We start from the raw sequence: 23,471 nt of genomic DNA, 5'->3' as shown, positions 1-23,471 counted from the left end.
CCCTCAGATGGAGGGGGCTGGCCTGACAGGGAGCTGAGGTCCATGTGCTCCAGGGCCAGCCTCCCAGGTGACCCTTCTGTCCCCCACACCTCACCCTGGCCCCAGGGGCACCTGTTGCAGCCAGGCCAGCTCAGCCAGTATCACAGTTAGCAGACCTCTAATATCTGCTAGAATTGATGCTTTCAAACTGTGGTGCTAGAGAAGACTCTTGAGAGTCCCTTGGATAGCAAGGAGATCAAACCAGTCAATCCTAAAGGAAATCAACCCTGAATATTCATTGGAAGGACTGATGCTGAAATTGAAATTGAAATTTCAGTACTGTGGTCACCTGATGTGAAGAGCCGAGTCATTAGAAAAGAACTTGATGCTGAGAAAGAGTGAGGGCAGGAGGAGAAGGGGCTGACAGAGGATGAGATAGTTGGATAGCATCACTGACTCAATGGACATGAGTTTGAGCAAAGTCTGGGAGATGGTGAAGAACAGGGAAGCCTGCTGTGCTGCAGCCAATGGGATTGCAAAGAGTTGGACATGACTGAGTCACAGAACAAGAATGTCACCAATATCTGCTAGAAGCGTGCTCTCTAGAAGGAAAAACAGTACTTGAAATGGGCTGATTCTTGAGGGTGTTAGTGACTTGCCTGATGGGAGCACCAGTTACTCTGGTGACCACATCCCCCAGAGCCTGTGAGATGCCCACTGTCAAAGCAGCAAACTCACCAAGACCAAGGGCATGGGCACCAAAGTGCCAGGTGAGGAGTCTGGCTGTAGCAGATGGAGAGCAGAGGGGAGGGCCCCTCACCTCACAGAAAGGAGAAAACACATCCCCTTCCCTCAGCAACTGAGGACGAAGCCAGAAGCAATCTCACTCCAGCCCAGGACCCAGGGGCCTTGGGAACTCTGGGAAACTTCAAGCAAAGCCAGGAACTGAAATTCTTATGTGCCGTTCCCTAGTTTCACCCTCACACTAGGTGAGTATCCTCTTCCCCTTGCCCCCACCCCAAGATTAAAATGAAATTTGAAAACTTCAGTGTCTATGTGCCCTGCTCATGTCCTCCCATCTTGGTTCTTATCTGTCCCCTGAAGATAAGATATTTTATCTCTAGCCCTGTCTCTGGTGTGTTCACACCACTGAAACAATGAGCAGAAGTCGTTCCTTAAGGACTTGCCGGAGCTCTGGTGCTGAGAGGGGCTTCCAGTTTCACCCAGAGAAGCACAGCGGCACTCTGAGCAGGACTTTTTCGTAACTCTGAAGGTCACCACTGAAGGTCACATACCTTTATGTTGGACTAGAGACCAGAAAACAATGAAAATGCTCTTCTTGATGGATGGTTCGTTACGCTCAAAGAATGAACCAACACAGGCTGACAGGCATTTGTGTCTGGAAACACAGCAGTCCCAGGTTGGGAGGCTGAGCCTGGGGGAGCCCCACCGCCCTGTGGTCACCCCCACAGCTGGGGCCCAGGAGAGAAAGCAGCCCCTCCACTCCTCCTCCCCCTTTTCTCCCGGTGGCTCTTGGGAGTGTTTGGTGTGGACGATGTGATGGATGGATTATTTTAGAAAGAAGGAGGGAGGTTGGGGTGGGGGGGAGGACAAGAATACAGGCAACCCGGGTCCTTGGTCCCCTCCCATGTGGTGGTGACAAGCAGGGGAAGATTGACAGACTGAGAATCCACGCAGGAGAGAGGCCATTTCAGTTTTGTTTTTTAAAAAATATAATTAATTTTATTTTGGCTGTGCTGGGTCTTCATTGCTGTGCGGGCTTTCTCTGGTTTCTGCGAACAGGGGCTGTTCTCTAGTTGCAGTGCGCAGGCTTGTCATTGCTGCGGTTGCTCTTGTTGCAGAGCACAGGCTCTAGGGCATAGCCTCAGTAGCTGTGGTGCATGCGCTTAGTTGCTCCATGGCGTGTGGGATCTTCCCAGACCAGGGATTGAACCCGTGTCTCCTACACTGGCAGGTGGACTCCTTACCACTGAGCCACCAGCGAAGCCCCTGGTTCATTTTCTAAACCACTATTTCCCGAGTTAATTTGGCCCCAGAACCTCATTTTAGTTCTTTATGATGTTTCTGTTATTCCAAACATCCTCACTTGGGTCTCTGCAGAACAGAAATGCTAAATGCGCCTTGTGTTCCTGTTAACTGTGTTCTGCCCTCTCTCCGCTTCTGTAGGCCAAGCAGGGCTCTGCATTGATTACAATGCTAACTAATGACTTCTCAGAGTCTGACCCCCAAAACATACTTCTGCATCGTTAACAAAAGGCAGGGAGGAGATGAAGTCCCCACCCCCGCGGTCCAGCTGGCTCCAGGCCTCTCCTGTGGTGGGAACATCTCAAGACCAGCAGCCTCGTTTCCCTGATCAGCAGGGAGGCTGCTGTGAACATTCATAATTTATCAACTTCTGCTGCCCTTGAAAGTGTCATTTGAACAAAAAGATCTTGTAAAGACTCCTAGGATGGCAGAAATTGTTGCCATGTCCTATGGGGACAACTGGCTCCCTGACAGGAAGGTTACAATGGCCCCTTCAGATTCTCCACTTGTAGATTAGTGCTCTCTCTCCTATCTCTGTCTCTTTCTCTGCCTGGCTCTTTGTCCCTTTTTCTCTGCTTCTGTCTGTCTCTCTTTCCCCCCTTCTCTCTCTCTCTCTTTCTGTCTCTCCCTGTCTGTCTCCGTCTGTCTCTTTGTCTCTGTCACTCTCTATCTCTATCTCTCTATCGCCCTGTCTCTGTCTGTCTCTGTCTTTCTCTCTGTCTCTCCCTGTCTCTGTCTCTCTCTATCTCTCTCTGTCTTTCTGTCTCTCTCTGCCTGTCTCTCTCACAGCGGCACTAATGTGATGAAAAATGTAAAGTCTGTGTCCTCTGTTAGATTTATTATTCCACAAATAATTTGAGCATCTGTTGCAGAGACAACAGCTAAATTAGCAAACAGATAGACTGTGATGAAATCAAGACCAAAATAAAGGTGAAATGTCTGATGATCTGAATAAAAAGCAGGTCCTAGTTTTCCCCGAAAGGTCAGGGAAGATTTAAAAGCTTAATTATATGCTTTTTATAATAAAAATTCTGTCTTCGGGGAATTAGATATTGTTTGCCTTAGATGTTTTATACACACACACAATTTTAAAAAACACACAGAACCTTAGATCCTCAACAGACTTTGGGTTTTAAGGAAATTTTGTTAGTAGATGTTCCCCATTGATCCTGTGATGCATGTTCTAAAGTGCAATGAGAACCAGAGAACAGAGCAGCGCTTTGCTGTCATCAGCAGCACGCCTGTGTTCCAGTGCACTTAATTATGTGCAAAGTGGGATTCAGAAACATTGGTTCACCATCACTGTCAAGCTTCCTTGACAGAGGAAAGCAGCATCATGAAAGCAATATGAGGACAAAAAACCTGTCAGTTTAAAGATGTAAATTTAAATTTTAATGAATTGGGAAGAACTCAAGGATTGATGCTGAAGCTGAAGCTCAAGTACTTTGGCCATCTGGTGCAAAGAGCCGAGTCATTGGAAAAGACCTTGATGCTGGGAAAAATTGAGGGCGGGAGGAGAAGGAGACGACAGAGGATGAGGTGGCTGGATGGCATCACTGACTCAATGGACACCAGTTTGAGCAAACTCCTGTAGAAAGTGAAGGACAGGGAAGCCTGGCATTGCTGCAGTCAGTGGAGTCACAAGGAGTCGGACATGACTTAGCAGTTGAACAACAACAACGGAAGAACAAGCCTAGCGGGAACCTTCAGGGTCCTGGCCTGTTTGAAGCCACAGGTGCTGGAGGAAAACTGGTCAAACCCAGCCTTGATGACCCCACCCCACTCAGTGTAAGGCTGGGCATGGCTGAAGCATCACACACATGGGCCCCTGGGCCTTCCCTTTCCATTGGGCCCTTTCTCCTCCCTGTCAGGCTGACGGGCTATAAATTATAGGGGTGGGGGGCCAGGCTGGCTTTTCAATGCTGCAAAGAGATTCATGCAAAATCACCGCAGAGTTCTGTCATGTGAGTTCAGTGACCCGAGCACGGAGGGACATCCTGAGATAAATCTGCCAGCCCCCACACACCGAGACGCAGAGGTCAGGGACCTCATCAGAAGGCTTCCAGAATTTGTCTCAGAATTAATCACAGCCTCAGTGAAGTAACAGAAGGACAAGATTAATGCCAGCGTCCATCCCCTGGGGTTGATAATGGGTCATTCGATGTGCTGAACCATCCTTCTCCCCCACCGCCCCCAAGCCCAGTCTCTCCTTTCTCCCTCCCCAGAAAGCTATGTAGCCATTTATGTTAGTAGCCTCAGTGTCAATGCCAAGGTGGGGCTGTGTTCATATGCAATCATTCCGCGAGGCTTTTGAGATGTGGGGACACAGGCTCGCTCAGGAGAGCCAGACTTTGTCCTGGTGCTAAGAGCTCAAGGACTCAGTGGAGCCCCAGGCACTGACTCCTGCTTGAGGGCTGTGCCAACTTCAGGGGGAGCTCAGGGCCTGTATGTTTCCATGGGAAGGAGAGAGGAAGACACCCACTTGGTGCTTTCCTTGTAGCTTCATTTTAAATTTATTTATTTATTTATTTTTGGCTGCACTAGTTCTTTGTTGCTGCCTTGGCTTTCTCTAGTTTCAGCAAACAGAGGCTGCTCTCTAGTTGTGGTACGCAGGCTTCTCATTGCAGTGGCTTCTCTTGTTGGCGAGCACAGCTCTAGGGTATGCATGGGCTTCAGTAGTTGTGACTTGTAAGCTTAGTTGTCCCAAAGGATGTGGGATTTTATTTCCCTCGCCAGGGATTGAACCTGTGTCCCCTGACTCGCAGGCTGATTCTCAGCCCCTGGACCACCAGGGAAGACCCTGTAGCTTACTTTTATGGGTTGATTGGACTCTAAGCCAGAGCAGCTTTTGGAAGAATATTTGTCCTGTGTTCTTGGAGGCAGCTTACCTCCGCCCCAATGTGTGCATCATTGGTGCTCAGCCAAGCTATTCCAACTAGACTTTTCTCTCCAGGTCTTGGAATCTTTACCAGAGTCACCAGTGGGTGAGGGAGACCAGGGACCTCAGTCCAGTTGAGCATCTGAAAGAGATGGCAACTATTTCAAGCCACCTAGATGTCCTCAGCTGAGTTTTATGTCTGTTAAGACATCCACTTCTCCGGTTATCATTCTTTCCCAATTTGGGGGCTTAATTATTGAATGTTTATTATTCCAAATAGTCTTTAAAACACTTTTGCACATCCACCCCCCGGGACTCTGCTTGGATTCCAGAGTGGGTGAGTGCTCAGTCGTGTCCAACTCTTTGCGACCCCATGGACTGTAGTCCGCCAGGCTCCTCTGTCCATGAGATTCTTGAGGCAAGAATACTGCAGTGGGTTGCCATTTCCTTCTCCAGGGGATCTTCCCAACCCAGGGATCAAACCTGCATCTCCTGCATTGGCAGGCAGATTCTTTACCACTGAGCCATCTGTGCGTCTCTGGCAAGGACCAGCATTTCGGAGATGTCACATATTTCCACGTGGGAGCCAACTGTGCCCTCCACAGTTTCAGGCCATATGTATCAGTTCCAGTTCTGAGTTTCAAAGAAACAACTGGAGCTGTTATCCTTCTGAAGGAGTTATTATAGGACCCCCTAAAGGTCAGTCTCCAGGAACACCAGAATTCAGATTTGGAGGCTAAAAAGCCAGGAAAGGAGCAGTGTTCCAAATCACACTGAGGAGCTGCTATTGGGAGTGACCCTGTCATTAGCCCTGGGCTTGTGGCTGACCAAGCTGACCATGGGCTCTGGACTCTGCCCCCAGAGTCCAGCTCCTGCCCTTCTGAAAGTTCATGTCTGCTACTTACAGAGCCGGGCTGAAACTGGTTCAGTGCACGCCTCAAGCTCCCACTTAGAGTGCCCTGTAGATGTATCACATCCCATGGGTGAAGCCTGGGATACCTGCCTGCTCTGTCTCTGGAGTGCTGGCCAGGGAAGCCTTTCTGGGAAAAGTGGAAGATTCACAAAAAGATTCTCCAGTCTGGGAGGAGGGCTCTGTGGTACGGGTGCCAGATAGAATGACCCACATTTCCTATACCTGAGTTTTTGCCATTTAATCGCGTTTTATACATAGCTTCACATAGGTCATTAAATTTCCATGTTTAATCTCTTGTTTTTATTTGTTATTGTTACTTTAAATAGAATATTTTTGCCATTTTTATTTTTAATTGGTTGTTACTAGTATCATATTTGGGCTTCCTGGGTAGCTCAGTTGGTAAAGAATCTGTCTGCAATGCAGGAGCCCCCAGTTCAATTCCTGGGTTGGAAAGATCCCCTGGAGAAGGGATAGGCTACCCACTCCAGCATTCTTGGTCTTCCATCGTGACTCAGATGGTAAAGAATCCACCTGCAATGCAGGAGACCTGGTTTTGATCCCTGGATTGGGAAGATCCCCTGGAGGAGGGCATGGCAACCCACTCCAATATTCTTGCCTGGAGAATACCCATGAACAGAGGAGCCTGGTGGGCTATAGCCCATGGGGTCACAGAGAGTCAGACAGGACTGAGCGACTAAGCACAGCAGAGTATCGTATTTGTTATAACCAATGCAACAAATACTCTTTAGTGAAACAAGTAAAGTGTTTGTTAGGTGGAAAAAGAGTAGAGTTGTGGATACACTCATAAGCAGACTCAGAAAGTCGTGCCCTCATGGTGGTTGCTGTTGTGGGGGTTTTTTTTCAAGTTTTTCTTATCTTTATTTTTTTTCCCAATTATTTTTATTAGTTGGAGGCTAATTACTTTACAATATTGTAGTGGTTTTTGCCATACATTGACATGAATCAGTCATGGATTTACATGTGTTCCCCATCCTGAACCCCCCTCCCAGCTCCCTCCTCATCCTATCCCTCTGGGTCATCCCAGTGCACCAGCCCTGAACACTTGTCTCACGCATCCAACCTGGACTGGCGATCTGTTTCTCACTTGATAATATACATGTTTCAATGCTGTTCTCTCAGATCATCCCACCCTCGCCTTCTCCCATAGAGCCCAAAATTCTGTTCTATACATCTGTGTCTCTTTCCTCATGGTTGTTTAAATCACTTACATGGGGCATTTCTTTTGGGTTTTTTTTTGAACAAATACTCTTAATTCCCATCATTTTTAGTGTAGTCTCTTAGATTGTTTTTAGATATTAGATCACCTTTGGAAAGACAGTTCTATCTTCTCCAGTATTTACACAGTTTGCAGTCATTTCTTATCTTTAAATTAGCAAGCGCTCCTAAAACAGTACAGAATTGTGGCCACGGGTGTGGATAACTGTGTCATTCCTGATCTTAGTGGAAATGCCTTCATATTTCTCCAGTTAAAATGGTATTTGTGGGTTTCCCTGGTGGTTCAGTGGTTAATCCACCTGACAGTGTAGGTGACAGAGGTTCGATCTCTGGTCCAGGAAGATCCCACATCTAAGACTATGTATCACAAGTACCAAACGAAGTCTATGCACAGCAACAAAGGCCCAGAGCAGCCCTTCCAAACAAATAAATAAATATTTTTTAAATGGTATTTGCTTTTGATATTTGCCGGGTAAAAGCCTTATCAGCTTTAAGTCATTTTCTCCTATTCTAAAAAGTGACTGGGAGTTTTTACCATGAATGCCTGCTAAATTTGAGGCACTGGTTGAGATCTATTTATAAGATCGTATGATTTTTCTCCTTTGATTTGTCCCTGGAACAGATTTTCTTGATTGATTTACCACTTTTCCAGAATCCCATTTCTAAAATGAAACTTGGATATTTTTCAGGGTAACCTAGGTTTTGGGAACAAGTAAATACATGATGTTTAACAGAACTAAGTTTTTCTCTCTCCCTTATGCTGCACGGCCAGCCAGGCCTGGGGCTATAGCATTTAGAACGTACACAATGACCACTAAAGCTGCTAAGCTTCCAGCTTTTGGATGTATTTTTAGGAGATTCCTTCTGAGCACACAACCAACCCTAGGGAAAGGGCAGGTGGAGACTGAGAAAGCGCTGAGAGCATTTCAGTACCTGCTTGCCACCATGCCTGAATTCCAAACCCTGGACTCTTTTGTTTTATGAATCTATAAATTCCCTTTCTTGTTTAAGGCATTTAGACTTGGGCTGTATAGTTTGCATTCAAGAGTACTTTTTAGTACAGCAGTGGAATATAATTCCTTTAATACAGCTTTGGATTTAAGAAGCCACTGTTTTGCTTAGAATATTTTCATTTTTGAAAGGAGAAACTGACCTTTTGGTTTGTGGTAGGAGTGGGGAGCTTTTGTTTTTCCTTTTCAGAATTGTGGGTAAGGTGAAACTAGCTTTATAAGGTAACTGTGGTATTTTCTTCTTTGTCTCTTGCTCTGAAATTGTTTTAAAACATAGAAATTATCTTTTCATTAAAGGTCAGAACAAACTCAGCCTGAAATACCATTTTGGATTTTCTAATCTCTTTTATGGTTATTGATCTTTAGGTTTACTTATGGACTAGGTATCATAGCTTGTATTTTGCTAGGAAATTATCTGTGTCCTCTAGATTTTCAGATTTATGACTCTAGAGTTACCCATATTCTTTTAATCTCTACTATGTAAGTGCACGCGTGGTAAGTCTCTTCAGTTGTGTCTGACTCTTTGCAACCCTATGGACTGTGGTCCACCAGGCTCCTGTCTATGGGATTCTTCAGGCAAGAATACTGGACTGGGTTGCCATTTCCTCCTCCAGGGGAATCTTCCTGACCCAGGGATCGAACATATGTTTCCTGCATTGGCAGGTGGGTTCTTTACCACTGCACCACCTGGGAAACCCTAACTTTATAGCTTAGGTTTCTTCAAATTTATTTTTTTTATTAATTGCTTTTGAAAATAGGAATTTTAAATAATTCCTAATGGTATTTCTGGTGGATTTTGTCTGTTAAAAATTCATCTTGACTTTATTATGTAAAGAAAATGAGATAGGATGCTTGTCCCATGTTCCTCATCGTTAGGAACCACCCACCAGATTCTAACCTTGAGCTCCATCTGTGTTCCCCCGTCCAGATCAAGTTCGACAGTGTGGAGGTATGTGTCTGCTGCGAGACCCAGCACCAAGTGTCTGGCTGCAGCAACCTCGGGGAGACGCTGAAGCTGAACCCGCTGCGCGAGGACTGCAACGCCGTGCGACTGACCTTGAAGGTGACCCAGGCTTCACTCGCTCCCGCTTCCCACCCCATCCCTGAGATTTCTCCTGGGAAGATTCTTTTAACGGTGTTCCTTTCAGTTCTTGGTCCCTGCAGCTGGGCACATGCAACAGGGGACATCTTTCTGGAGAGCATTGTAAAGAGTTAGTGAAAGTCGCTCAGTCATGTCTGACTCTGTGCGACCCCATGGATTGTAGCCCACCAGGCTCCTCTGTTCATGGGATTCTTCAACAAGAATACTGGAGTGGGTTGCCATTTCCTCCTCCAGGGAGTCTTCCTGCCCCAGGGATCAAACCCAAGTCTCCTGCATTGCAGGTAGATTCTTTACCATCTAGGCCACCAGGGAAGCCCCTTAAACAATTAGAAGTTTCCGCTTTAAAGGTTTTGTTTTTTGAATTTTCCATTTTCACCATTTCACTTTCTGCCTCCAACCTCTGTGAAGCACTGCTGAGTGGTTGAAAGAGGCCGTCACAAATATTGATATGACATGTGTCACTGCTTTTCCAGCGTTTGATTTTATTGAACTCTAGTTGACTTACACTGTTGTGTTTAATTTCTGCTATACAGCCAATTGATTTAGTTATAGGTATATTCTTTTTCATATTCTTTTCCATTATGGTTTATCATAGGATATTGAATAGAGCTCCTCGTGCTATACAATAGGACTTTGTTGTTTATCCATCCTATATATAATAGTTTGCATCTGCTAATCCCAAACTCCCAATCCTTCCTCCTTCCCTTTGGCAACCACAAGTCTGTTTTCTATGTCTGTGAGTCAGTTTCTAGGTCACAGATATGTTCATTTGTGCCATATTTTAGATTCCACGTATAAGTGATATCATTTGGTATTTGTCTTTCTCTTTCTGACTTACTTAGTATGATCATCTCTAGTTGCATCCATGTTGCTGCAAATGGCATTATTTCATTGTTTTTTACGGCTGAGCCAACATTTTTGCTATTATACCATCAGAGAACAGATGGGTACTTATTTTGCCTTTTTAAAGATATTTGGAGCAAGAAATGTTACAGTTTCCCATGGCAGTCTATTCTTATGTACAGCATCTGATTTTTCTTTAATGGCACGGAAAATTGTTTATATTATTTCTTTCTTTTTCTCACTACAAGTTTTTCCTGCTCCTGAAAATCAAAATTGGCCACTTACACATGCATCTGAACAATGAACCCAATTCTTCTCCTCTTTTCCCTGAAACTAAACTGCTACACTTTTTCTGAAAAATAAGTCTACAGTGCAAGGAGCCCTTGATGGGTGGTACTATGGTGCATGCACGCTAAGTTGCTTCAGTCATGTCTGACTCTGCGACCTCACAGACTGTAACCCACCAGGCTACTCTGTCTATGGGATTTTCCAGGCAAGAATACTGGAGTGGGCTGCCCTCTTCCAGGGGATCTTCTCTACCCAGAAATCGAACCTGAGTCTCTTGGTGTCTCCTGCATTTGCAGGCAGGTTCTTTACCACTAGCGCTACATTATATAATAGGGGCCCTGTAGTATGTGTGTAGGGGACGCAGTGTGTGAGGGTCTGGAGGCTCTGGAGGACCACCTGACACACCTGGCGGGCACAGAGGGCAGTGTCACTGTCTGGAACAGGGGCCTGTGGTGGGTCCACTGTAGGCGACATTTCAGATGCCGGAAATGGTGACCAGTCGGTCAAGGGAGCTCTCTGTGAATTCCCATGCTCTGGGAAACTGGCTGACAAAAAGAGCAGTGGCCACAGAGAGAGAGGAGGTACCTGAGGCCCCATGTGGGAGGGACCTGGCCCCCAGCACCTGCCCTGTGTCACAAGGAGTGTGGTCCCCGATTCTTCTTCCAGTCTGAGGAGGAATGTCTCTGGAGCCCGGAAGATGATGGCAGTGCTGCTTCTCTGGTCCCTCAGGTTGCTCTCAGGGGTTTGGAGGCTCTGAAACCCCCTGCTCCCTGGGTCTCTGAAGCTTTCCCACCACGTCTAAACCCCAGATCACAGGGAGAATGCCACAGACAGAGGAACCTGATGGGCTACAGTCCATGGGGTCACAAAGAGTCGGACACGACTAACACTCTTTCACTTCCTAATAATGTCTAGGCTTTTGGAAGATTAAGTGACAAAATAAATGATAAAAAGATGTTTTGGTAGGTTAATGGTGGTCTTTGCCAAGTCAAACCCAACACAAGATTGTGACATATTTTCTGATCAATATTAACAGAAGTTTTAAAAGGTTACAAAAACTGGAATCATAACTGATGGAATATGACTCATCATGGGCTGATGTTATATCCATCCTAACTTTATTCTTTGCTATATCCCCAGTTATCATTACAGTTATATTATAATGATGTATTTCTAATTGAAAACAGAGGTAAAGATCTTTTTTTGTTTGTTTGCTTCAAGTACCTGGTTTAATTTATGGAGCTATAGTAAAACAAATTATCCAAAGAAACCTTATCAATGGATAAGGAAATAAAACTTTCCAGGAATCAATCAGTTGTTGAGCTTATAAGCTTACTTCTCTTAAAGATTCTTTTCTTTGTCTCTAAGGAAGTTAAAGAAAAAAAAGAAAAACCCAGCAAGACAATTTCCTAAAAACCTAGGGCCCTGAAAAATAGACTGATTGTTTAATCTTGAGTATGTTTTTAACCATACTGAAGAAATAAAAATGCTCCTGAGAATAAGTGAACATTGATATTTTGTGACAGAGTGTGGAGGCCAACAAGTCTAGAATGGTCAGGGTGGGCAGCAGGCTGGACATCAGGGAAGAGCTGATGCTGCAGTTCACCCACAGGCAGAACCCCTTATCCTGGTGGGGAGGGGTGGAGGGTCAAGTCTTCACCTGGATGAATGAGCCCCTCTCCATCACTCGGTGTTTCTCCAATCCTCAGGCTAGGACAGCCCCCTGCAGTGGAAGCATGGAGTCCTAACCCTGAACCACCAGAGATGTCCTGACAGTGGACATTTTTAATGTCTAAGGCAATAGGCTCGTCAAACACAGCTCCAAGATGCACCCCTCTTCCTCCTAGACCGCTGCCCTGGACCCTCCCTAAGTGGACACCCTGAAGCCATTGACAGGGGATGTGCTGTGATATAGCTGGTGAAAGTTATCTTTCTGTTAGCTGAGGGAGTGAGGGGGTGGAGGCTGCAGGACTTGAGTGCTGGGCCACATGGGTGGGCCCCTCACACGAGGACCCTCCAGCCTTCAGCACATTCAGATAAAGACCCACAGCAGGTGGACCCCAGCCCTCTGCCCTCGACTGTGGGGTCTTTCGAGGCACCATGTCAGGGTCTGAGAAAAGGAGGATCATGAAGAGGGCCGGCACCACACTGTTTGGTCTGGGGTGGTCCCGGGATGAATAATAATAGACCTGATCTTCACTCTACTCCCCAGACAAAACAAGGGGCTTCAGGGGAGCCCCATTGCCTTGAGTGGGAGGCAGAGAGCAGGTTATGGTTTTGCATACACAACCTGGAGGAGACAGTGCGGAGTCTACTCCCTGAGACCGGAGGTTGTATCTAAAGCACTTAGTTATCTTCAGGGCTCTGAATTAGCACCGATATGCTGCAGGGAAGAGGACATTAAGAGGAAAGTATGCAGGATGGGAAATGTTTCAATAATAATTGAATGATGAGGCCATTTGAAAGAACGTGTAAAACCAGCAGAAGGGAATGTGAAGGTAGAGAATTACTTGTAACAAAGGAGCCGGAAGTAATCCTGGGGTCATGGGTAGATTCTCTCCCTTGATCGTGGTGGTGGCTATGCAGGTGTGCACATGTGTCAAAACTCGTTGGATTCTGTGTTTAAAATATGTTCACTCTGTCATTCGTCTGTCATACATCAGTACCTCAAGCTGTTAAATGTCCATGTGACAGATGAGTGGTGGGTGAAGAAAGACGAAGCAAGACCAGAAAGATGGAGACAGGCCCGTGCAGGCATTCAGAGATGCGTTTAGGGATCTGACTTCATTCAGAAATCAACACACACTGGTTATAGAAGCTCAAGGAAAGGAGGAGATGACCATGGCTGAACTGAGCATAACTGTCTGGAGGGGCTTACTGTCCTCAGGCCCTTGCAGAGAAGCCCAAGATCAGAGGGGTCACAGGACAGAACCTTGACTGAGGGAGCAGAATTCCTGCCAGAGAGACAACTCAGCGGAGGAGTGATACCTAACAATGGTCTTTTACACTTGACCCCAATGTGGCTTTTCTGAGGGCCATCCTTTGTCACTTGCTTTGCACAGTCTTTTTATTTACTTATTTATTTATTATTTTTATTTTTTTGTTGAAGTATAGTTGATTTACCTGTGTGTGTTAGTCACTCAGTTGTGTCCAACTCTTTGCAACCCTATAGACTGTCGCCTGCAAGTCTCCTCTGCCCATGGAATTCTCCAGGCAAAAATATTGGAGTGGATTGCCATTCCCTTCTCCAGGGGATCATCCCAGCCCAGGGATCAAACCCGTGTCATTGGCAGGCAGATTCTGTACCACTGAGCCACCAGGGAACCCTATTATAACAGTACTAGAATGATTAGTCATGCAGTCATCAGCCTGGGCTCACATGCTATGTCTTTTCAGCCGACACACCTGCCAGGATGTAAAGAGGGTCCATCTTCCCTTTGACAAAACATCCCATTTCTCTACAAAGGGGTAACATTCTCATGGTGGAAGAGGTACCTTTGCTTCAGTCACATCCTTGCCAAGAGTTCTTGCCATAGATTCTTCTTGACTTGTCTTGTATTGTTAATGTATTGGCCATTTGTGTTTCTCATCAGTGAATCACCTGTTTTGTCTGTCTTCCTGTTGGGTTCTCTGTTCTAAACAATGACCTTAGTCATAAAAATCTCATGCCCTCTGGGACTTGTCATTCAGTTTTGTTCGGGATGTCATTTCATTTCATTTTGGATGTCATTTTTCAGAGACAAGTTTTCAGTTTCAGTGCAGTCAGATTCATTTCTTGTTGGAAGTGTCTTTTCTATATTGCATTTAACAAATATTTTCCCATCCTGAGGTCAGACAAACTTCCTGGATTTTTTTCCCATAAGTTTTAAAACTTTGCTTTTCATGTTTAGTTCATTTATCCACCTGGGGCTTAGTTATGCATGTGGCATGAGATATGACCTAGTTTTGTTTTTCACTGATTATCATCATCAGCTGTTACAGCTCAGGTTAGTGGTCATTTAGTCATATGGCTATATATTGAAGGCATTTATTTCTGGGGTCTCTTTTCTTCTGTGTTGGTGTCAATAGCACATTGACTCAGTGTCAATAGCACATTATATTAAATGCTGTTTCTTTATTAAGTGTGTGTTTGGTAGGATCAGCCCCCTCTTTGTTCTTCTCAAAGTGATCTTGGCTCTTCTCTGTCCTTTGTGGACTCTCTCCTGGCTCTGCCTCCCCCTTCCCCATTTCTCTCTCTGTCTTAGACACACAAAGCCATGCATTTGTAACTGCATTGTATTTTTAGGTTAATTTTCTGAGAATGGTCATTTTTGGTGTATCTTTCCATTTATTTATTCTTCTGTTGTGTTTTTCAAGAAAACTGGTATAATTTTTGTTTGATACATTCCTAGATGTCATATAGTTTTGTCCAACTACAGGAGAAGTAGAGTTTTTTGAAGTACATTTTCTGATTTTAAAATGTTTGTATAGGGAAACGCATTTACTTCTGTTCATTGATCATGTGTCCAGTTACTGATAATTCCATTTACTCTGACAGTTTGCCCATAGATTGCTTGGGGTTTTCTATTTAGTGGGTTACCTTATCTGGGAATAACGGCAGTATGCTTCTTCCTTTCCAGTCTTTACGTTGCTTATTGATTTTTCTTCATTTTCCCTATCTTCCCGAACTGGCAAGGACTCTTCAGCACAGTATTGAATAGGGCTTGAGCCAGACATCTTGTTTTCTTCCTGATTTATTTTACTTTATTTTTATTGAGGTATAGTTTATTTACAATGTTGTGTGATGTAAATTACAATGTTGTGTACAATGTAGTTTCAAGTGTACAGCAAAGTGACTCAAATTCTTTCAACCACTATAGGTTATTACAAGATGTTGAGTATAGTTTCCTGTGCTATACATTAGGTCCTTGTTGTTTATCTGTTTTATTCCTTCCTGATTTCAAAGGAAATGTATTCAATAATTAGGGATAATGTTTATTGAAATTTTCTGGGACTAAATAGTATTTTCCAGGTTTAGGGAATCCCATTTTATTACTGTTTTGCTTAGAATTTATCATTAAAGAGTCTTAAACTTTAGCACAAATGCTACATCTATTGAGATGTGTGTATGCTAAAATTTATGTGTATTTATATATTTGTATATACATACACATATGTGTATGTAGAAATACATGCATGCATATTTAATAGATGCAGCATTTGCTAAAATTTTACTCTTTAATATATATTTAATTTAATATATAAATATATATGTATATGTACCCACAGGCTTCCAGGTGCAGTGGTAAAGAGTTCACCTGCCAATACAGGAGACTCTAGTTCAACCCCTGGGTCAGGAAGATCCCTTGGAGAAGGAAACAGCAATTCCAGTATTCTTGCCTGGAGAATTCCATGGACAGAGGAACCTAGTGGGTACAGTCCATGGGGTCAAAAAGAGTCAGACACGACTGAGCCAGCACAAGTTTTATGTTTTATGTGGTTCCAAGGATTCTCTCATTTTCATTATGATTCACTTTTTAATCCCTGAGTCATTCCACCATGTGTTGTGAATTTGCGGAGGTAGAGAGGGCTTAATCAGTTGTTTTCCTGTCATTCACAGCAAATGTAACTGCACTGTGGTTGGATAATCCCATACGCCTGTGTCTTAGTTTGTTGACCTTTGCTTTGCAACCAATTTGCAAGCAAGTTTTGTAAAGCCCCATACATCTTGTGAGTCCAGGTTCTGGCACACATCTATGAGACATGGTGTCATCTCTGTTGTCACTGTCTGCTGGGCGTGTTGGGCCAGGTATGTGGAAACCTCATGCCCTGGTGCATTTGCCCATTTATATGCCCACTGCTCTGGTTTCCCTTCTCTCTGACTATCCTCATCTAGATCTTTATAAACTCTTTCTGTTCCAGAATTAGGACCCAGCTCTGGGTTCTCAGGGCTTCTCCTGGTGGCTCAGATGGTTAAGAATCTGCCCGCAATGCAGAGACCTGCGTTCAATCCCTGGGTCAAGAAGATCCCTGAAGAAGGGAATGGCAACCGACTCCAGTATCTTGCCTGGAGAATCCCATGGACAGAGGAGCCTGACGGGTTATAGTCCACAGGGTCACAAAGAATCCAACATGACTGAACAGCTAACACTTTCACTTCATTTTCTGGGTTCTGACTCAGACTCTCATCTCTCCTGGCCAAGCACACCCTCGCTCGACAAGTGCAGCTGCAACCTGGTGTTGTCCCCACCCTTGCACTGGCCGTATCCATGTTCCAGAGTCCAGCGCAGGCCCACGCAGCTCCCTCCACGCAGAGAACCGCAGCCCTCTCAGACTCGATGGACCCCACTGAATTCTTCCTCACTGTTCCCAGCAGTTCCACACCCCATGCAGCCTGCCCATCTCAGGAATAGCCGCCCCTGCTCAGGCCATAGGGTGACTGTTTTTTCTCCTTTATTACTCCCTCCTGTTAATCACCAAGTCCCCTGCCCGTCATATCCTTCTCTGCTTCTCATCCTCACCTGCCTCATTCACGGAAGCCACCTTGCTGTTGTTACTCAGTCACTCAGTCGTATCCAGCTCTTTGCAACCCCATGGACTGCAGCACACCAGGCTTCCCTATCCTCCACCGTCTCCCAGAGTTTGCTCAAACTCATGGCCATTGAGTTGGTGATGCCACTTGTGGCTCCTCAATCCAAATATTTATATGTTCAAAACTCTCAAAAGTTTCTGTATGCCTTCATTTATCTTTGAACAGATCCTAGAAGGCATTTAAGGAACACTGTCTAGTCTGGGCACATGAGGAAATGTTTTAATATAGGTTAAGTGCAGATTGGAAATGTTACTTCTTATTATAAATAGTACCCCAGTCCCAAGGTGGCTAAAGGCTAATAAGATCATTTAAATTACTTTTGTGTGTTTTTCCTGAGTGCCTCTTCCTTCTTTTTGGCTTCATTCTTTATATTCCTGAGCTTTAATCAAACTACTGTCACTCAAACAAGTGGACAGAATCTTCCAGGGGCAGAGCCATAGCAGAGCAGTAAAAGGTGCGTGGACGTCAGAATTTTTCTCTCGCCTCAGTTGAACAATAGGTGCAATGATATAGAATTTGTTTAGGCCACGAAGGGCATTCTGGTGTGGGCATCCAGTCATTTCTGTGGCTGTTTTCCTTAAGCATTTGTGGACGAGGCCTTAAAGCACTTTACTGAATTCATCCTCCAGTGTTTGTGAGCAGATGAAAGTCCCCAGGTGACTGGCCATCCGTCATGGGATCGTAAATGGTGTTTATTGAACCTCACTGTGTGCTGAGCCTTGCTCTGAGCCTTTCATGTTTGTGAACTAATTTCACCTTCACAGCCCTGAGATAGCTGGGTATTGCTATTCCATTTATTTATTTATTTAGACTGTTCTGGGTCTTCATTTCTGTGCAGGTTTTTCTCTAGTTGCAGTGAGTAGGGGCTACTCTGTAGGTGTGGAGCTCAGGCTTCTCACTGCAGTAGCTTCTCTTGTAGAACACAGGCTATAGGGTGTAGGGGCTTCAGTAGTTGCGGCTTCCAGGCCCTAGAGCACAGGCTCAGTAGTTGTGGCGAAGGGTTTAGTTGCCCCCATGGTATGTGGAATCTTCCTGAATTAGGGATCAAGCCCATGTTTCCTGCATTGGCAGGTGGATTCTTTACCACTGAGCCATCAGGGAAGCCCTGTTATTCCATTTTACAGATGAGGACACTGAGGCACAGTAAAATGAGATAGCTTCCCAAAGTCACGCAGGTCATTACAGTGGACCAGAGATTCTTGGCCAGCTCCCACTACCATCTGCAGTGGACACATAGGCATGCTACCCAGGACCATGGCTTGCCACAGGACAGTGGATGCACACACTCAGAACAAGCTGAAGTCCAGCGAAAAAACAGTTATTAATACCTTGTGAATCACCAAAATTAAACTATGTTCACTCTAATTTATGTTCAGTTCATTTAAAAAAAAATTCTTAGAAAATTGATAAGCCAACAATTTGTTGTTTGGTCGCTAAGTTGTGTCCAACTCCTTGCAATCCCATGAACTGTAGCAGGCCAGGCTTCCTTGTCCTCCCTTATCTCCCCGAGTTTGCTCGAACTCATGCCCACTGAGTCAGTGATGCCATCCAACCATCTCACCCTCTGTCGTCCCCTTCTCCTCCTCCCCTCAATCTTTCCCAGCATCAGGGTCTTTTCCAGTGAGTCGGCCCTTCGCATCATGTGGCCAAAGTATTGGAGCTTTGACATCAATCCTAATGAATGTAATAAATTGTGTGCTGTGTCACCTCAGCTATGCTATGTCATCTCAGTCGTGTCTGACTCTTTGTGACCCCACGGACTGTAGCCCACCAAGTTCCTCTGTCCATGGGATTTTCCAGGCAAGAATACTGCAGAGGGTTGTGATTTCCTACTCCAGGGGATCTTCCAGACCCAGGGATTGAACCCACGCCTATCAAGTCTCCTGCATTGGCAAGCGAGCTTTTTGTTTTTTGTTTTTTTTTTAACTAGTAGCACCACCTGGAGAAGGAAATGGCAACCCACTCCAATATCCTTGCCTGGAAAACCCCATGGACAGAGGAGCCTGGCGGGCTACAGTCCATGGGGTCGCAAAGAGTTGGACAGGACTTAGCAACTAAACAACAGCAACAATGGCATGGATGGTTTTGCCATGAACAAGGGCTCCTGGTTCCTGTGATCCTCCTTACTCCCCCTCACCCTTCGCATCCCTTTCCTCTACTGGCCCTCCAGTAAAGTCCTGCAGGGATGAACTATTGATGCCTGGAACAACTTGGATGAATCTTGAGGGAATCATTTCCGTTCAGTTACTCAGTTGTGTCCGACTCTTTGCGACCCCATGAACCGCAGCACGCCAGGCCTCCCTGTCCATCACCAACTCCCGGAGTCCACCCAAACCCATGTCCATTGAGTCGGTGACACCATCCAACCATCTCATCCTCTGTTGTCCCCTTCTCCTCCTGCCCTCAATCTTTCCCAGAATCAGGGTCTTTTCAAATGAGTCAGCTCTTCGCATCAGGTGGCCAAAGTATTGGAGCTTCAGCTTCAACATCAGTCCTTCCAATGAACACCCAGGACTGATCTCCTTTAGAATAATGGTTGGATTTCCTTGCAGTCCAAGGGACTCTCAAGAGTCTTCCCCAACAATACATTTCAAAAGAATCAATTCTTCGGCTCTCAGCTTTCTTCACAGTCCACCTCTTACATCCATACATGACCACTGGAAAAACCATAGCCTTGACTAGATGGACCTTTGTTGACAAAGTAATGTCTCTGCTTTTTAATATGCTGTCTAGGTTGGTCATAACTTTCCTTCCAAGGAGTAAGCGTCTTTTAATTTCATGGCTGCAATCACCATCTGCAGTGATTTTGGAGTCCCCCAAAATAAAATCAGCCACTGTTTCCACTGTTTCCCCATCTATTTGCTGTGAAATGATGGGACCGGATGCCATGATCTTCATTTTCTGAATGTTGAGCTTTAAGCCAACTTTTTCCACTCTCCTCTTTCACTTTCATCAAGAGGCTCTTTAGTTCTTCACTTTCTGCCATAAGTGTGATGTCATCTGCATATCTGAGGTTATTGATATTTCTCCCAGCAATCTTGATTCCAGCTTGTGCTTCCACCAGCACAGCGTTTCTCATGATGTACTTTGCATATAAGTTAAATAAGCAGGGTGACAATATACAGCCTTGACATACTCCTTTTCCTATATGGAACCAGTCTGTAACTACCTAATAATTATCAAAATTGTAAAATACATCATTCAGTATCTAATTTGATCAACCATGTGGGAGAGTACACAAATGTGTCTATAAAAGGTCAGTTTTGATGAAAAAAAAAGAAAGCCCTGCAAAACAGTTGGCCACCCTTGTCCTGGACCTCAACGGTGGTGCTGGGGATCCTGCCGTCTGTATTGTCAAGACAGTGCTGACACCCTCTGCATCTTTTCCCACAGGAACTCCTCTTCAGTGTGTGTGCCCTCAACGTCCTGTCCACCATTGTGTGTGCACTGGCCACAGCCATGTGCTGCATGCAGATGGTCTCCGCTGATGTCCTGCAGATGGTAAGTGGCCCCCTGCCTCTCCCCCTCCCCCCAGTACACTCAAAATGGTGGGCTCTGGCCCCCTTCCCCAACCAGTTTGAGAGTAATGCAGCATGGACACTGCTGGCTTTCCACCAGGACAATGAGCCCTGACAGTGTATGGGGCCTAGAGATCCTTGAAGTCCCTCCATGCTGCCCTCTGGAAGACAGAAACCCACACATTAGATGCCACTGATGTATATATTTAGGTGCAGTTGGAGCTCCTTGCTGATGAGGTCCAGCTACTGTTACCTGCCTCTAGGGAGCCCCAGGTTTGTGCCCCTGAGTAACTGTGGTGACTGTCCTGTAGCCCGAGACAGCCTCCCAAGCTACACAACTGTCTCCAGGCTTCAGAATTCATTTTAATTATCTATTTATTTATTTGGCTGTTCCAGATCTTAGTTGCAGCTTGTGGGATCTTTGATCTTCTTTGTGAGTTCTTTAGTTGCAGCATGCAAATCCTTAGTTACAACATGTGGGATCTAATTTCCTGACCAGGGGTTGAACCCAGGCCCCTGAATTGGAGGTGCAGAGTCTCAGCCACTGGACTGCCAGAGAAGTCCCCCAGAATTCACTTGTAATAAAGCAGGATTGTTAGAATATGAGCTCTTCTCAAATTGAAAAACTGCTCCACTGTGCCTTGCACACTTGCTCATTAATAACCTCAGCTCGTAATCCAGCAGCAGGTCACTGGTCGGCTATCATTGGCGCCTCCAGCCAGGGTCTTAGAGATGAAGAAGTGCTGGTCCCCAGGGGAGGGATGAGGCCAAGAGTGGAGGTCACATGCTGATTAATACACAATCAGTAATAGTGACGGCTCTTCGTTATTTATGTGAATGGAACATGACCCACTGCTCAGTACGTTACCACTAAAGTCAGCAAGTCAAGAGGAGGTAATGAGAAGATGCTATTCTTCATGCTAAGGGTAGGAACCCTCCCTCCCTGTTCCCCTAGGCCCCTCCAGGCCCTGCCCTGCCTCCTCCCCAATGTTTCAAGCATCTTATGAAACAAAAGGCAAGGTGTTCTTGTAGGAGCCTGCGTGTTTTGTTCTTCCTCACCCAGCCTGTAGCAATTCATCAGTTCATGATGCAGGGGCCAGAGAGCATCATTACCAAGGTGTTAAAAATTCATTGGCTCTAATCACGTGCGGCCTGTTCTTCCCCGTGTACCTCCACACAGCTGTCACAGCCTGCTGACCTTTCTGAGAGGCGGCGGTCTTCCAAAAGACACCTAATTAAGCATCTCTTCAACAGCGATGAACTCCTGGCCTCACTCGCTGAGCCCTCATGTAGACATTTCTCTCTGGTATGTTGTGTGAAGGAAGGTTAAGTGCCATGGGGGTCCACTCACCTCAACAGATTTTCCTGTCAATCTGGAAATATCACTCCAATCAAACTAACGGGACCACAGGGCTGGAAACACTGAAAGTTTGCATTTCCTAGTTTTCAGAATTAAAATAGAAATTACCAACCAAATAAGAAAGTCTGTCATAGCTGTAACAGCATGCACACTGGATTGTAACGTACAGGGTCATTGTCATTCCTCCCTGGGGGACGTAAGCCACCCATGTATATTACCCTATGACTTGATCCTATAACCTGAAACAATCATGGCCGTCCAGCTAAGTCAATAGAGAGAGAGGTGTTTGAATATCTGCATTGGTCCCTGAGATGGAAGTCATGTCAGTTATTTGGCCATCTCTCTGAGATGCTACTTGTTCTTTATTTGGGTCCTGTCTCTGCCTTTGCAAACAGTTCTCCCCTTGTACATACAGACGTCCTGGGTCTGAGGTCAGCTGGGTCTCGGTCTGGTCCCCTGGCTTCACCTGCAGACTTCCCTCAACTTCAGTTTCCTCACTCTGGAAAGGGCACTGATTGGATACCTAGAATGTGTCTTGAGTCTTAAATGCATGGAGGGAATGTGTCCCACTTTGCTGTCAGAACCTAGCAGCCATGATTGTGAAGGCAATGGTCCCCAATGTACTTTATCAACCAGTATAGTAGGGTTGCACTTATGACAGCTGCCACAGAGCCCCTGTATGTCTCCTGGCCAAGTACTGGGCGGGTAAGTTTGCTTCAAAGTCTTGGCTTGGAAACAGAAATCCTTGACTCTCCTGCTGGTGAGTCCTTCTCCTTCTGTGGCCATGGGCAATGGAACAGACCAGGCTCTGCTCTCCTTGGAAGGCCCACTACACTGCTGACCTGCAGAGCCACCAGGGAGCCTATGACCATGATGCCCATGGGACCAGCGCCTGACCTTGGGCACATCACTGCCTGTTGGGCCCACTTTTCTCTGCTCTAAATAAGACCATTTACATCCTACCATCCTCACAGGGCCACTGAGAGGATAAATCAGATCACATGTGTCAGTGGGCTTTGAAAAAGCTTGGTGGCGACGTTGCCAGTTGGCTGGACCACGTGGGTCACGGCTCTGCCAGGCTGGTCACACGGGCTGCATCCTCTGAGATGTGGGACAGCCTGAGGGGGTCACAGTTACATCCTGACTGATGGAGGTGAGACTCCGTTATTCTTGAGGATGTCTCAGAAGCTCTTTTCAATTTTTGTAAATGTTTCCCACCGCCCCCTCCACAGCTTTATTGAGGTATAATTGACTGTAATTTTCTTACTTCATTTTGTCAGATCTTTTAGTTAAAGAAGTAACAGGATCATTGAAACAAGGAAAATATAGAGCTAGATAAAGAAAAAGTTGACCATTTCCTTAAACCCACTCCTGAGGAAGCTTTGCAGTGAATCTTCCATTTCTTTCTTTACTCCTTAGGACTTAAACATATGAGCTTCCCTGGTGGCTCAGCTGTAAAGAATCTGCCTGCCAGTGCAGGAGATGCAAGAGATGTGGGTTCAATCCCTGGATAAGGAAGATCCTCTGCAGGAGGAAATGGCAACCCACTCCAGTATTCTTGCCTGGGAAATCCTATAGACAGAGCAACCTGGTAGACTACTGTCCATGGTATCACAAAGAGTCAGACAGGACTTAGCAACTAAACAACATTAAAAAATACATGAATATTCTCTCTCCCTTCTTTTTTCCTTCCTCCCTCCTCTCTTCCATTTCTCTTTCCTTCCCTT

The 23,471-nt window shown here is 45.5% G+C and overlaps 1 protein-coding gene across 2 annotated transcripts in view; it reads left to right on the top strand.

Annotated features, from left to right (window-relative positions):
• The window catches only part of ENTREP2 (endosomal transmembrane epsin interactor 2), a 237,235-nt gene that overhangs the window by 191,799 nt on the left and 21,965 nt on the right, over positions 1-23,471 (top strand). The window contains exons 4-5 of one of the 2 annotated variants that reach the window (XM_065906679.1): positions 8,991-9,125; positions 20,260-20,367. In XM_065906679.1, the coding sequence (XP_065762751.1) occupies positions 8,991-9,125; positions 20,260-20,367 (243 nt within the window). The remainder of the gene's footprint in view (positions 1-8,990; positions 9,126-20,259; positions 20,368-23,471) is intronic. The other variant, XM_065906681.1, reaches the window with a different exon arrangement.

Source organism: Muntiacus reevesi, chromosome 15 (genome assembly GCF_963930625.1).
Source record: "Muntiacus reevesi chromosome 15, mMunRee1.1, whole genome shotgun sequence".
Lineage (NCBI taxonomy): Eukaryota > Metazoa > Chordata > Mammalia > Artiodactyla > Cervidae > Muntiacus > Muntiacus reevesi.
This window is presented reverse-complemented; position numbering and strand designations above follow the sequence as displayed.